Source organism: Metopolophium dirhodum, chromosome 9 (genome assembly GCF_019925205.1).
Source record: "Metopolophium dirhodum isolate CAU chromosome 9, ASM1992520v1, whole genome shotgun sequence".
NCBI lineage: Eukaryota > Metazoa > Arthropoda > Insecta > Hemiptera > Aphididae > Metopolophium > Metopolophium dirhodum.
Genome location: NC_083568.1, coordinates 1,587,196 through 1,604,856, shown reverse-complemented (window position 1 = coordinate 1,604,856; position 17,661 = coordinate 1,587,196). Strand labels below are relative to the sequence as shown.

At 30.4% G+C, this 17,661-nt stretch overlaps 1 protein-coding gene across 1 annotated transcript; it reads right to left on the bottom strand.

Moving 5' to 3' along the window:
* Positions 1 to 4,656: 4,656 nt before the first annotated feature.
* Positions 4,657 to 12,470, bottom strand: LOC132952531 (serpin B3-like). The gene is made up of 7 exons (XM_061024855.1): positions 12,131 to 12,470; positions 11,459 to 11,644; positions 8,299 to 8,506; positions 7,918 to 8,126; positions 7,596 to 7,787; positions 5,804 to 5,948; positions 4,657 to 5,444 (listed from the first exon to the last, which is right to left on the bottom strand). Exons 1-7 carry the CDS (start codon positions 12,200 to 12,202, stop codon positions 5,299 to 5,301), a joined length of 1,158 nt encoding a protein of 385 aa, XP_060880838.1. The 5' UTR covers positions 12,203 to 12,470; the 3' UTR covers positions 4,657 to 5,298.
* Positions 12,471 to 17,661: the final 5,191 nt, after the last annotated feature.

Sequence of the window (17,661 nt, the reverse complement as noted above, 5' to 3'; positions counted from 1 at the left end):
CTTTAAAAAATTTAGATTTTCAACTCCTTTTGGGTGCAACTCAGCCTCCCCCGGTAGACAATGTGAGAATATTCGATTTGATGCATGTTTGCACCTGCTCTGCTCGATTAACCGATGAAACCGATAAAATAGTAAATACCAATTTCTACTAATTATTTCTCCTATAATACCAATAGAAACCAATTATAAACAAAAATTTCCCCCGTTAATCTCAAGACCCCAGTTTGAGCACCTCCCCGGTCGGATCTACCGGGTCCAATTGTGAATATAAATCATCCCGGGAACCACTCAAACACACACGAAAGTTGCATCGAAATCGGTCCAGCCGTCTAGGAATGCATAAAGGACACATACACACACACAGACAGGCAAACATTCATTTTTATATATAAATATTGTGTAAGCCACCCTATAGCAACGCATTTAGGGGTTATTATAGCTATAAGCTATAAGCACCCTCCACCGAGTCTCAATAGGAATCTATATTGATATAAATTTTATTGAAAACGGTTCAGTAGTTGTTGAGTAAATAGAGGACAAACGAACAAACAGAAACATTCTGCTGATTCAGACCGCTGAACATTCTTCTAGCTGATCCTGCACGGAGTTTCCCTCGTGATAAATATTGTATAATTCCAGCGGATTTATCCCGTCTTAAACTCCGTTAAATGGTAAACTACAAACATATATATTTAACACAATCATTTAGGTGGTTTTGACCAATTTTAAAATATGGGTCTAAAATTATATACAAAATTGTAATAATAACTATTTTATTTTATGCAACCAACGATGTAGTTAATGAAGACTGTAAATGTATGTACCAGCTGATATTATTCATTTTTTCCGAGCCAATAAATCCGTGTGCAGTGAGCCCGCGTAGAAAAATTTAAAATTTAAAAATTGTCTTCGAGGTGCACCGCACTGTACATTCTTTGTCCTTTGGGTATAGAATTTCCCATGCACCAAATTTCAGAACCACGATTGCGGTATACTTGACTGTGAATCGCTTACAAACACCCACACAATTATTGTATTTTATTAATAAATATTTGATGCACACAAGGCGATCGACGTCATTGATCTCGGTCAATATTTCTAAATTACCTATCATAACTATTGAATACACTTAATCGGGGGTGACATTTCAGTTTTAAGAAAAGGCTGCAAAATGTTTAGGTTTGTCAAACTTTTCAACCACCGGGTCACAAAAGTCAAATCATTCTTATTTTGACATGGAGTACAAACTTACCTGCCACAACCATAATACGACCCCATCGCTTTCCCTGTGAATGTCATCCCATATTTTAGTCTTTTCATTTAATAACAGTTTTCTGAACGTTACTTTTTTGACAATTCTTGACTCTTGTATTTATATATTATAGGCTATGCCCCCGATAAAATATGTAATCTTAAAATTACATAACAATAAGTTACTCAATACTTTATGAAGTGTTAACTATTTATTGTATTATATTTTGTTTTATGAATCGCTATAATTTCGGCTGGGTACTGGCACCAGCATAAAATATTAAAGCAACTAAAAAGAATTTCGTCCCCAGTCGAATAAATATATTAATTTTTTCAGTGGTTTTCAATCTGATTTATAATTTATTATATAAAATAATCATTATTTTTTATAATACTTTAAAATTATATCCACCAAACTTTATATTATATAAACATATTATACTGCAATGTGTTTTTTATTCAAAAAAGTTCATCAAAGCACTGATTTTTAAACAGTTTTAAATAAAACTATTTGAATAATCTATAAAGGTAATAGAATAAAAAACAAATATTATTTACGAATAATAAATTAAAATTAAAAGAAATTAAAAATAATTAATATTGAAGACGATTTTTGCACATAATTTATTGTACGACATTTTATCATTTTTACTAATTATTATTTTTAAACTGGCGTTGTATCTTAAATACCTACGTAACTATAATACATAACTTAGATAACTAAAGTTATAGTAGAAATGAAAAACGTATAGGTACCCTGCGGGCTGCGACACCCTAAATGGCACCACTGCGGACGTCCGATCTAGACGATCGCAGTTTACATCACATCAGGTGAGTCGTGATAAAAACTGAAAGAATATGATTTCGGAAATAAAATATAATTTATTATTGTTGAGTTTTTTTTTATCAAGGTAATCCTGTGGTCGTAATTAATTGAATAATATTATGTTGACGATGATCCTGTACTTATGCCTCTCGTGATGATAAACGGTTCGTTATCACTGATTAGATCGATATTATGGAAAAAGCTGTTGTGCCGTTGTGGTAACATGTTATTATTAGGTTCAAAGACTGCGTATTTGTACCGCACACATATAATAACATAAATTTGAAATCGGTATTTTACGTCGCGAATAGTTGATGGATAATTCCAGTGATTGACGTTAATGGATATTAAATGTGATTTGATTCTGAGATATATATAATTTAGGATAGGTCTCCTAGACAGCAATAAATAACGATTGACCACAACATATATATAATAAAATAACACAATCTAATTATGAGACTCTATATAACTCTACTTAATATATTACAATGCTTTATATTATAATTATGATAGTTTTTTCCCCTTTAATATTATCTAATTTTTTCCATGATGGCATACTACAAAATTAATTTTCGACACATAATTTAGTTCACTAACAGTCACTAAAAAAAAATATTTCAACTTTGGTTCCATAAAATATTGAAACGTATAAAATAAGATCCATAAAGACAATAAATATTAATTATGATGAATATGTAATTTTTAAATTAAATAACTTTAACTTATCCATAATATTTATTATATAAAATTGTTATCTTCTCTAGAAATAAGTAGACGTTTCACTTATGATATTTTTTGCGTATACATACTCTTGGACGAGTTAAGAAAGCTCACTCAGCGAACATTCTAAATTTAGTTTTCTAAACGTAATTTAATACAACGCAATAACCTATAATTCCATTTATAATCCAAAAATAATTTGGTACTACCTACCAACCCATTTTGTCTTAATATCGGCTATTATGAATCTATACTACTGGCTGTTATGCATTTTGTTGGATTAGAACAGGAAATTAATTATTTATTTATTCAACTGTAATACTAAAATATTTATATTAATAAGTCTCAAGTTAAATATATTTCTAGTTTTTTGTTTTAAATTATGAATACTAATGTTAAAATGGAAATATTAATATCAACAGTCGTAATTATGTATACTGGTAATAACTAATGGACAGACACAATGGGATTATTAAAAGATGTTCTAAACTTATGCTTAAAAACCTAAAACATTAAATGGTAAAATTTAACTAAAAAATATAACACATTTTTCCACAGTTTAACGATTAAGTGCTAAACGAAACAAAGGATGAATGTATTGTCGGAATTTCAATTTTCATATGTCAATCAAGTAGATTACAAAGTTAAATTGAGTTTGTTTGACATATCACGCACAATAAATTCAACTTTCTACGAAAACAGATTAATTACATATCCATTTAATACTACTTGCAGGGTTTTATAAATACGCATTCGAAATTAATTTGAAAAATTAAACAAACGGTAGTCGACCCAATGTTAATGCGAAGTGTATTTAATCGTTTTTAAATAAATCATTAAAGTCTTCGTGAAGTCGCCACTTCTCATTTATTTTTTAAAATTTACTTTAATTTAGTAACATATAAGTTTGTGAATTAATTACTCTATTGTGCAGGCAATCCATTTCAAAATGCACATTGTACCGGTTTTATATATTACTTGTTCACATTACAGGATTTGTCAAATGTATAATGTTTCCATTAAAACTATAGCACCTATAATATGGCTTTAATATAACGACTTTGTACTTGATAGTTTTCTTAACGGTCATTAATATATTATTGTAATAGGCCATAAATAAATGTGAACCTATAATATTGTGCATTATTACGTCATTAATCGATTATAATATAATAAGCAACAGTGCAACACAATTTAAATACAAAACATTACCATCATACAATTTAAATTTGCTCTATGCTTGAAAATATGTAATTTTTATAAACTTGAAATTTTTATCTGATAGATTTACCATAATTTATACTTTTCAAAGAAAAACGTAAATTACTTTTTTCGATCAGTTTTTTCCAATGACGACAATGATGTCTTTAGTCTTTATAATGTATAATTATAAATTATTATAATGTTTGATTAATACCATGTGATTTGTATCAAACTATCTTATGTTAATATTTAATTTTTTGTTTTTATTTCCAATTACCAAAACATGATAGGTAAGAGAATATCTCTATAGTCAATATGACTCTAATTAATTTTGATGTTTTCCGAAAAATGTGTATACACATTTTAAAGTAGGTATTTTTAACTACACCATTTTAATTCTCAGAATTTCTTTTAAATGTAACATATTATAAACTTTTTTTAAAAAGCAATATTTAACAAATTATTGACTAGGCATTGACCAATAAAAATATAATCACTTTGGATATCTATATTACTATAGTTAATTTGTTATAGGTAGGTATGTTATTAATCAATAATATTAAATAACTATAGGTATATTGCAATAGGTAAAAATATATAATAATTGTATTTATTTTTATCAGTTGAGCATTACTATGTCTCGAAACATCAAATATAAATTAGGAAAAACGTTATTTGATTGCGATGGTGTATCGCTTTAATGTGTAGATTGATAACCCTCACGCCCGCTTTTTCACACCTGTCCGAGGGTTTTGTCCGAAACAGTGGTAACTGAATCCACACTGCATGTAAGATATTGACTTCCATTCACGTATTAAAATAATTGGGAAAAATTAATTAAGATTAAAACGGCACCAACTTTGGCAGTGATACAATATAAAATATATTTTAAAAAAAATAGCTATAATAGAGTAACTATAATAAGAGATTGCTTATCACATTAAAACGTACCGCTACTGTATTAACTCTAAGACATAGCAATTTATATTGTAAAAATATTGTTGTTACTAACTATACAGTATATATATTTCTATATAATATATACTAATACTACACTATACTATATTATACTTACAAACAATAATTGTAATTGACATTTTAATCAATCTGCGTAGTTAGATAATATATCTTTTAACATTTTCACAATGTTGGGTATATATTATTAATTATAAGCCATTATATTACTCGTTATTAAATACTTATACAACTACTTAATAAAATATCAAAATTTATTTAGTTATAATATTATAGGTATACTCGTGTCATATAAATGTTCATGTGCGTATATGTATAAACTAAGCGTTCGGGTTGGACAATCTACCCATAAAAATTATGTTTGTGTTTTTTTTTATAATGAACATGAACGGATGGCAAGCGTGGAACTTAACTGCTTTGACGTCGCTCGGACTGTGTTCTGAAGTTTTGTCTTTCGAGCTGTAGCCTATTTGAAATGAAAAAAACATGTAAGTCGTTTGTACTCGAATTTTAAAATAAATAAAAAACAAAGACATCGAATAATATCCAATCATAGATATACATACAACACGATATATACGTATTTGTACTACAGTTGTGACTAATGTTGAAATCGGCCGCCATTTATAAAGCAGGCAATGTTTACATTTATTTTACATTTATTTATTTACATATATACTGTGGTAATATTATTTTGTGACCATTGCCTGCTTTGTAAATGGCGACTGACTTCGATGACAAGAAGGAGACGGCTATCTAGTATTCTAGCTATTGTATATAATATCTATGTATCGAATATTTATGTACTTTTGTTATCGTTCTTACCAGTGACGCCTGTGGCTTCGGTACCGTTTTCGTCGACGTTCACAAAGGCCTTGTGTTTGATGTCACTAACTTTCAGCTTACCCGCTCCAGACGTACTAATATAAGAGAAATCGGCACTCGATGTGAACATCTCGGTACAACCCAACTGTCAAAAACAATATTGATGAGCCTCGCAGTAGTAAAATATACAGACGTAAAGTTTTCTAAACTAATTTACACTCTGAACGTATTGTAGAGACATACGCGCGCATACAGCGTTGTAAGTTATTCAAAAGTATATAGTCTGCATACGTTTCAAATAAATTACTTTTTGGACAAACTTCCCAAATATAAATTCAAGCGAATTACATTATATTAGGTTGTCTAGGTCAAGACCACTGCTGCAGTCGTGTTAAAAATCTCCTTACACATTATAATATATTATGTGGTCTACGCGTGGTTATAACATTTAGGTATAATAATATATTATATTATATATATTATACAATATATTGTGTCACGATTTGTGGTAAACAACAAGTGTCCAAAGTTTAAAGTACTGACACTTTGATGGTGGAAAGTAATGTGGTTAATATCGGATTTGATATTGTGGTGATATCGATAAGTCCAAATCGTGTTTAGTATTTAATTAATATTATTAGCATAACGGTTCAACATTTATAATTTAAAATGTTATTTTTGCAATCATTATATCCGAGGCAGCTGGACACAGGTGTCCGCTGGTGTTTATGAATTTGGTAATTTGCATAATGATTGAACCCACTAGGTCTACCGAATATTCAGAACCGTTTGCGCATGCGAGTTTGCATATACTTTAAACTTTAAAGTATTCAAATTTAAATTAAATTAATTCTATTTTAATCTGACCGTGAACCATCAAAGCGCTTTTTGTTTCCTAAAAGTTAAGTTATAACACAAATAAATTCCTGACCTTTTATTCTGTAAAGTTTTACACTCGGTAGTAGGTAGGTACTAGGTAGGTAATATTACAGGATGATCCACTAAGATGCTCATTATTTTAGGAAATATTTCAGTTAATATAATTTGAATTCGTTGCAAAACAAAGATTATTTTACCATAGGCGTACACCTTGAAATATGTGACGAATTGAAATTGTCTAAAAAAACAAACTAATAACGTTTTAATAGCATTCTGCAGAATAAATGAAATAGTAATTTCAAGTAGATTTGACTTTTTTTATGAAAATGAAAAAATACCAAAACTCACGAAAATAGACGAGTCCAACACAGCACGGGTAGAATGTTATGAACAGAATTTAAATTAAAAGTGACGCGTGTTTTATCAGATTAGGTAAACAATCACGAATAAACGTAAAATTGGTGACTATACGCAGTATATTAATAATATTATATATTACTCTGTAGAATAAAGAAACTGAAATATTATTTATTAACCTATATATAATACATAGAGTTGGTACCTAGTCGGCATTCCGAGAGAGAATAATATTATTATTATTTTGTCCCTAATAAGATTTGTCGAAACATTTTTTACGATTATTTACATATTAAATCGTTTAAGCTTTCCACTTGGTGACTGGACGGGAAAAAAAAATACAAAATTGGTTTTGACGGGCGCGATGGATAAAAACAGGTCGTATAAATTATAGTCAACTGTCAACCAGCGAGATAATTTTGCGCTCGTGTTGGAAACTTTTACACGTCCTAATCGAATAACACTGCACAGTACCTATATATACACACACGACACGGACATTGACGTATTGTTTTGTTTGTTTTGTACACACACACCGCGCCGAGTATATACTTACTTTTTCCATTGTTTTTATAAGACTGACGTCGGATTCGAACTTAAACTTCGGCACGTCCACCGTGACATCGTGGACGGTCAGGTTGCCCTGCAAGTACGCGAAGTTTTTCGAGTCCTTCAGAAACGCGTTCTCCAAATCGTTCAACCCGTCCGCCTTGTCCGGCAGCATGACTAGCATATCGAAACCACCTGCCTAGTAATTCACAACAATAACAATCTGCCGCGGCGATACGTATAAGACGAATCGAGGCACGTCGTGTTTATTTAAAACAACGCTGTCCCCTCTTTTATATATAAAAAAAAAAAAACCAAAAATGATATACTCTATAAGGCAGTTCGACGGCAGAGAACTTGTAACGGTCGTCCTGGTGGTATCTGAAAAGGCCCCTTTGGTGCATCATTTCGACGTCGATATGCTTCGAAGGCGTAAGGCAGAAACTCGCGTTCTTCGTATCCGTGAATTGGTTTTTCCACGCGTTTCGAAAGTATGCGACCGAAGCCAAAACCAACACCGTGTCCTTGTCTATGGTACCTACACGAAGGGGCACGACAAACGATGAAAGGCGTACACGTTATTATGTCTACGTATCTCTTATTCAAATATTTAATTATTATCGACATATTATGGTCTTCGTCGGCACTACAATAATTTTAGAAGACAGATGTCTATGTTATTATTATTACTATCATCATCGTTTGATTACCTGGTTCGAAAATGTTGGAAATTTTTCCGTCGGTCTTATGTTCGGCCCACTTGTTGATTTCCGATACTTCTTTTTCAGGATTGCCCGCGAAATCGAGACTCTTCACTTCAGCATTCAAGTAAACACGAACCTTATCCACGTAATCGTTTCTCAAAACGAACGCCATATCCGTAAATACTGCATTGGCAGTGGTAAAATAGTCAGGGTCCTGAAAATAATTAATTTAACTTCAAACTTACTTAACGTCATTAATGTATCCAAATAAACGGAACGTGGTGTTATCTCTGTCATGGCAAACAAAAAGCGAAAAGAGTAATCTCACAAACATATTATGATCGGCTTATATTTGATAATGACATAACAAATATATTTGGAATTCTTATAAACCGTGTACATGATTCAAATAAAATGTATTGTTTCGGTATACAATTCAAACTCACGATTAAATGGTATTTACTCACTTGAATTATAATAAAAATAATTTTAAAAAAACCATAAGAAAATACAATTTCATAAACTGTACTAAAATATGTTTACATAATAATATTATGAATGAACATTTTACACTAAAACCTAATTAATTTAGTTCCGATATTAACCATATCGTTACTATTATAGTATATAAAATATATACAAACATTTTGTCATGAGTAAATAACGCTATAAAAAGTAAAAGTCAATATTTCAGGTAAATAATATTTGAAGAACCTTTTTCAGAATGTGAAAAGGACTATTGAAATCCACGCTTTAAATAACTTCAAATTTTAGATTTCAACTTACATTAACGTTGTTCATTTTTTTATTAAAAAAATGTTTTCAAACAAAAATTGTTTAAAAATAAAATAGTCGTTCCGAATCAATTTCTATTTAATAAAAGCTAGTTGTATTGCGCATGTGCGTACCAAGAGGGTTAAACATTTGAAATGTTATCAAAATGTGTAGTCCCTTTCACCACCCTTTCACCACCAATCCAATGCCATCCATTTTAAATATTTAGTGGTACCTATACTTCTTAGCGTGAACACACTCTAATGTATTATATATTATATAATATACAAACAATTTACTAATCGTCGTCTAAATCAGACCTTACTATATAATTTAATATATTTAATTATGTACATAGTCATATTATCAAATTTAAATTAAGGTTAATTTATGGCTATATTGTTGATTACTATATAATTTGTTTTTGATGCATATTTATTATAATTTTTAGCTTAACGAAAAACAAGCTGTTGACCAATTAAGTCAAATAATTTAAATAGGCATTATTTATTTTTCGGAAATATTTATATTAAATAAAGCAATTATAAACAAATTAATTATTTTATTCGCTCCGCATTAGTATTCATTACACATTTTTCACTCGTCTCTTGGATTTAATTAAATAAAAACAAAAGACCGGACATGTTTTGTTCATATTTGTATCTTTTGTGCGTGAATTAGACAACTCTTTATGTCAAAACACTTGAGTGAATTTGTAAAAGTTTAATAATTTTCATTTCAATTTTAAAAACATAAAAACTTAAGAGTTTTAAAAAAGAAGCTGGGTTGAGCACGAAAATAGATTAATTTTAGTTTTAATACTTTAACATTATTATAGCCTATAAAAAAATAAGAAACGAGTACAACAAACTAACTGTTATTATTATTATTTTTCTTTTTGTACTTAAACATACATTTTATAATTCTTAACTATAAAGCCAATATTATACTATATGCTAGAAATTTTCTAGAAACTTTATAAATCTTGTTATTGATTATTAGAATTATTAATATATCTAGATAATTAATATTCGTTTCCAATTATAAGTTTGTATAGTTATACTTAGTCTGAGCTATGAAAAATGAGGAGACAATTTAAATTGTTATGATTATATAGGTACCATAAAATATGTTATTCAAATTAAAATTTGAATTTTCTGAACTTGTGCTGAATTTTAAAATATTTTAGTAAACTCAAAATTTAGTCGATGTATACTATAATAATTTAAAGTGACAAGAAAATGAGTGCTTTTAAAATCTATAAAAAAAATTCTGAACGAATTAACAAACCAAAATATAAATTATATAAAATAAGTACTGTATAAAATAATACACGTTTATTCGCACTATTGAAAGCTTAAAATTGTAATGCTTATAATTTCATAAAACAATTTTAATTTTTACATAAATTAACCGGAAGCACTTAGATTTTGACACAATGAAAACACGCACACAACAAGAAACCTAAGACGTAGATAACAGTTTCAGTAGAGTTACGGTAACTATGGCCCTCAACCATGTATTCATGTGATGGTTCAACATTTCAGATGTCAATCACTTAAATCCGTCCGATAAATAATATCGTTTTGAATTTCATATAAGACATTGTTTGATTGAAAATAATAATTGAATCCAAAAGAGATTTAAATTAATAGTTATAAGTACATATATTGTCTTTGCATTATTATATCATACAAAATATAATATGATGCTGTTCGTTATGACATTTTTGGAAATTCAATTTTGACTTCAACAATCGTTTAGTGTACACTGTACATAGTATAATTATTATCAATACAGTCTAATAGTTTTTTTTATCGAAATCTATAATACAGATCATGTTTGACAATGTAATTTTATATTACTGTGAACTATATTTATATTACAAAAAATATCATGTAATCTAATAGGACACTATATAGTCTGTATATAGTATTTGTTAATTAAAAATAATATTGATTTTTCTCCGAATTCTGTATCACAATATTTCAATATGCTATGCAATATTTTTGAAAATTAACGCTTTAATGAACAGTTATTCGCGTTTAATTTCCGATCGCCGATGAAGGTGCTTTTTGAGCTTTTATACATTAGGTACCCGAAAAAATATTTACCGACAAAAGAACCGATACCAATACCCAATACCTAATTCCCACGCTTTTCTAATAATATTTTAAACTCGATACTATCGTCATTCTAACAAATAGAACAAAATTGTTTTGTTATTAATTTACAATGGTTTGATGCAACTGAGCTCGAGCGATTCCATAATATAACTTTTATCCACCGGTAATCTGTATTACACATAGAGTTACAGAGTGGAGAAAAGAGAGAGAGAGAGAGAGAGAGAGAGACGGTACCATTCAATAATACCTATAAAAACTTGGCTTACTTCGATGTTTGTCATGACCGACTTGATATTGTCGTAATTCGGCTCTGCACTCTTTTGCGGCAAGCGCAGCAGCGTCTTGAGTTGATCGCCGGTCTTGGACTTGGACCCTAAGGCTAGAAGCACCAACAGAAATTGAACGCTGTACGTGGAGACGAATACGTTGCCCTCGACGGAATCGCTCAATTCCTGAGGAAAAACAACCCCATGCCCCCTCATGTATTAATAAGTATTTCGTGGCGGCATTTTCATAAAGACGACAGGAAGCAGAAATGGACTCCAGATCATATCTGGTTTTCCACGGCAGACGACCCGACACCAAACATGTCCGTCAGCGTGGGACAAATGTTGCGGTTACGAATATTACGTATTACGTACGAATTGCTTACAAATTTTCTAGTTTGGTTTGAAGTCAAAATGTTGAATTCGGAGTGCCAACTGATGACCCTTTATAAAGGAAACATTAATTCGGGAGGCTAAGACTTTGCAGGACTTTGCTAAGACTAACCGATTTTGCGGTTACAAATTATTGTGAACTGCTTACTATTTTTTTTATTTATTTTTTTGTAAGTTTTTATTTCGAAATTTCGTTTCCGGGGAGCCGGGGACTGACGGACCTACTTTGAACTTCAATAATTACAAACCCGTTAGCCACGATTATATTATAACACCTACCTTGAACAACGTGAACGAATAGTTTGACGTGAGGGAGGTGTAACGGAAATTCGTGGACGGCGAGTCCTGCATGGTGACGACGGCGTTTCCGGAGGACGGTGATCGATCGATCGGCTAAACTCTGCACAGTAGTCGGTCCAGCACACGAACTGCCGCTTAATAGGCTCGGCGGTCGCGTCGTAGATAAAATTATTTCGGCGTGCCTACCTATAAATGTGTAATTTCACGGTTTTAAAATGCGTCATGCCTGAGAATTTAACACAATTTTTCAAACGGTCGTAATAACAATCATAATATTATTATCACCAGCTTCCGGCGGCGGCCGCGCGGTGCTGATAACGAACGCGCACGCACGCGCATTCAAACCTAATTATTATTATAATATTCATCATAGTATCACGGATTGAATAAAAATTTTAAAGTTTCATTTGATTTATTTGATAGTAAGTATTGTATATCATTTGATCGCAATCACGAGTGTTGTAATCATCGGTCTTTGGGTCACGTGTACTCGTTGTCTAAAAACGTTTGTTTTCGAACTATGAACAATCTCATTATAATACATTTATTGTGCTTATCGGTGAGCGTATCGGACGATAGATTCACGTCATGTTTTTTTTTTTTAATAACTATATTGATATTAGAACCTATATTATTACCGGGAATTATTTCAGAGGTTGACGACCGCTCGGCGACCCCGTATAGATGTTATATCACGAAAGGTCATCGCAATAATATAATATTATTATATTATCTGTCGGTCGTTAGTTTAACAGAAGCGTAAAACACAAAAGCCATCACTTTGGCACGTATCACCCGAAAAAAATACATAAACCTAACCTCTGAAGCTTTCACTGCACATAACGCACAATCTTTCGGCGACTTTCGGTCGACCGACTTCACTCTATACCGTACACACATTATACAGAGTGTATAATAATACAGGGTATTATATTATGTCCCAGGGCTTGACGTCCAAATTAAATTTTTCGATTTAAATTTCATTTTTGCTCATCGATATTGGCTTTTTTAGATTTCAATTTAAAACAATATATTGATATTATAATTTTATGATTTTTATATAGTTGCACAGTATTTTTTTAAGCTTTTTTTATCTGTATAATTAGATTTTGAACACAATTTTTTTTTCGATTTAAAATATCGAATTTTATAAAATTATTTCACATTTTTACCATTTTAATTTTGATATCTATCTATACTAGCCATATACGTGCAGGATCGTCTATTGCACATTTCATTTACCTGTCAAAACCGAAATACCTACTGATGTAAAATATTATCGACATGTCGACAACGAGTTTTAAATTTGAATTCAATTTTTTTTTTAATACCTAATCAATTTGTATATTATAATAACATTTTAAAAACTATTAATATTTTGATATGGATCATTAGTTTGAATTTTTTTTTCAATAAAACGTTGAATATCGTTATAAAAAAATTCGATTTTGATATTAAACTTTTGATTTTATAGAGGATTTTTAACGATTTTCATCGATATTAATTGAACTTGATTTTTGAATCGATCTCATGACCTGGACGTATAATCTCATAATGCGCGTTTTAGACAGGGTCCATATATCGAAAACCAATCGGACCCTGTACCGAAATGTCCCATGTGAAAAATCGTATTGAATTCTGAGCACAAATAAAACGCGACTTCAAGGCGTATACAAGGGGGGACGCGCGGGGATCAGATCCCCATCCCATTGGCTTTGGAGCGGACAATCTTCCATATTGTATTTGATGTGAATTTTGAATGAATTCAAATTATATTCATTGTTCCTTATTGTTAAATATTTTACCACCTAAGTAAAAAGTTTTGAGAGGGTGAGAGATCTTCCAATTTCCCCCTCCCATTATTTAGCTATGCTGTTTTCTTTTTTTGATTCCCCCCTTTCAGAAACCATGTCTATGCCACTGTATATAACATTCGTATTATAATCGTATTATAGGTATAGTGTTTGTTTTTACTTTTGTCGCAGTGCATAGGTATATAATATATCACTTTCGTGTGTGGTTTGCTCTCTGTTTATGTCTATTAGTCCGTAGTTATCGCACACTGTCCTAGTGAATATAATATTTCTGGAAAACATTCACTCGAGCGTCGCAGAAATAGGTGTAATGTACAATAACCGTATGACAGCAATTATTTAAATTTTTAAATTTTAATCAACGCCACGCTTCAGCAATAGCAATTGTAGAGCATTTTTTTTCCATCAACTCCGAATAAGTGTATAAACGTATACTGTATTTTACGTAAGCTGCTGTATTATGTTATTTATAATGCGTATTCCGAGCACATAACTCGACCTATAGGTTTTACAGACGTCATAAAACAACAAGAAAATAAACTAACGAATAAAGTTACGCTTTTTAATTGCGCGTACGACAGATACAAAAGGGCGCATACAATTCGTACGATTTATAATATTATATAGAGTGTTTTGTGTATCGGATATTATATTAAAATTGTATAATTGTACATTTTCACTTGGGACATAAGTATAAATGGTTTGTATAAGCCACATCGTTTTTAATTGGACCAAAACACGAATTTATTCGACTACTTGAGCACGAACTATACAAATATGATATTAATGTGATAACAATATATTATTAAAAATATTAAAACCTCTTATCTATATGCGCTATTCGTTAATAGTTTTCAGTTTGATAACTGAACTATAAACTTGCTATATCATATACCTATGGTATGATCGATATTTCCCGCATTTCGTTGTCAGTGACGTACTTTCAATAGCTTATTTATAATAAAAAACTATTTACTTTATACTGTACAACGCATAGGTACTTTCCTCCGTCATTTGATACAAACGTTTTTTTTTTTTTTTTAATAAATAATTGTAATATATAAACTATTTGAATGATTTGTACAAAATATCACGTTTACAAAACATTATTATGCTCTGGCTACCCGAATGCATGCGATGTAGTGAAGTACAATATTATACGTATTTCAAATATTTTTACACAAAGACATTTTTAATTAATAAAACAAAAAAAAACTACGACTAGCAGTCGATAATAATTATCAATAACAAGCCATTTAGATCGGATTTACAAAATATTTTTTCGACCGTAAAACGTTGGACCAACTGTATAATTATTTTACATTATTATTATATTTCATTATATTATAATATTGTTACAGAAGTCAACATAAACTGTTCGAGACCCAACATCTATTGTTCCAGCAAATAAAAAATGAAATATTTACTTTCGGCTTTTAATATTTTATTGTATTAATTTTTTTTTGAAAAAAAACCGATATAGATACCCTATATGTACTTCAGAAAGCTTAAAGTATTTCAAGAGTTTACTCGTGTTTTGGATACAGCCCTGTAAAAGGCATTTTAATAGTATGTAGAGCCATAAATCTTATGATTTTTGAAAAATAGCCAAAAAGAAAGGTACGAAATTCGTTGTATCTATACAACGTTAATATATTATAGTGGATACACTGATACACGTTTCAATATAATAAATTCCATTATTTGAAAATTAAAATGTAAAATATAATAACTAAAAATAAAATGACATAGCTGTATGCCAAATATTATCTAGGTAGATATTTTTATCATACCATTATATTATATTTTACGATACAAAGAGAATACAATATAATAATAATATTATCACAATAGATAATATTTAGCGTTCATTGATACGTTAACAGTGCCGCGGAATCATTATATTGATATAGTGTGTGTTTAATATTTTGCTTATAATTAAACAAAATAATATTATCATCATGATAATAATTATTATTATTGTGGATAAGTTATTTATATAATTATATATAGTAATTTTCGCCGTTCAACATTATGGTAATATTTGGAACATATTTTTTTTTTAAATGTGATAGACGTAGAAACATCACGTTGTTGAACAAAGTTTAGTCTTTTCCCACACCAACCGAAAACCTGCAGTCCTTAAATTTTCCGACCACGATTCCTTTGGGTGTTATAGTTGCGCAATTTTGTTTATTCAAATCAGACCTTTCAGAATCAAACAATTCCTGCACACGACAGTTATCCAACAAAACGTATACATCGTGCCACTCAACTTTATACACAACATTCTAGGGTAGTATAACAAGTCACACAATAAACTTCAAAATCACTGTGCTTTACTTTAATGTACACTGGAATTTTCGTACAGCCATTTTATAATAATGTATACAACACCGACGTAGGCATATTTGCATATTGCAGTGAAAATAATTTCAAAGCTGTTGCGGAGAGTTTTACACTTTTGATTCGATTGCGATCTAATATAATATTATTATTTACATATAAATTACTAATATATTAACGGCAAAGTGTCTATGATAATATTATATTGTCCACGAATTCTGTCCTTAACATATTATTATTATCATCCCGTCACTTTGTATTTATTCAAAGTATTTTGATCATGATTAAAAAATCATATAGAAAAATAATGAACACAAAAATCGTAACTCGATTGTTCATGTAATACGTTAAAAATAAAGTATGAAGGTATAATACCTGCTTACAATCCTATATAGGTTTACTATAGTTTTTTGAATGGCATAAATCCAATATTTTACAAAATTATTATGTCGTTCGTAATTCATTTTAAATCCTAAATTGTATTGTTTTATAACGAGAAGCATCGATATTGTTTTTTTTTTTAATATTTAATATTTAACTATTATAATTATTGTTATATTGCAGGTACCTATGTGTAGGAAAATATAATATTACATTTACGAAAAAATATAATTTATCTTATTCTCGACGGCATCGTAAAGCTTTTAAAAGTATCAAAACGCAGTTTATTCTACGCTCTGGTATAATGTTCGTGGTCTTGCTTTTCACTGGGTAGTGCTTTCGTCGATTATATATATTGACGACTTGTCGAGAGTTAACAGCTTAATGGATGTCGACAACAAACGTGACAAACTCGGCTCATGACATATGACTGATCATTTGTTTCATCTCCAAATTCCCGTCGTAAGTAGGTGCACCTATAAATACAGTATGTGTGTTGGACCATGACTAAATAAATGGGTATGATCACAACTTTGTGATACGCATACCACGCTTACCACGTCTGTCGCGTAGTTCTCAGCTTCAACGATATCCTATCGACATTGCTGACCAATAAAATGCGGAGAAATGCGAGTAAAGATATTGTGTATAGAACAGATGGTAGAGGAGATGCGCAAACCGGACGAAAACTGGATTTTTGTAATAATACCTATTTATTTAGTCATGTGTTAAACTGTAGTAAGTAACAACAGTGATCGAAAGCCTCAGCTAAATAAATCACTCCCATAGATGTAAAGTTGTGAAAAACTGTTTGGACACCTTAATTCCTATGGCGTTTAAAGAAAAATATTATACAGCTTGTATATGAATACCATTTACTATAGAAATTAACACATCTTAACAATAGTAGTTATATGGTTTATCAACCTCCTGTAAGGCTTGTGTTGGAGGTTGAGAGTTATAGTATTG

Bases quoted from the DNA above. Each gene is read 5' to 3' on its own strand.
- LOC132952531 (XM_061024855.1), bottom strand. From the start codon at position 12,202: ATGCAGGACTCGCCGTCCACGAATTTCCGTTACACCTCCCTCACGTCA. The intron at 8,507-11,458 runs GTAAGCCAAGTT...AATTATTTTCAG, and splicing joins CGGTCATGACAAACATCGAA to GACCCTGACTATTTTACCAC. The intron at 8,127-8,298 runs GTAATCAAACGA...CCCTTCGTGTAG, and splicing joins TTCCAACATTTTCGAACCAG to GTACCATAGACAAGGACACG.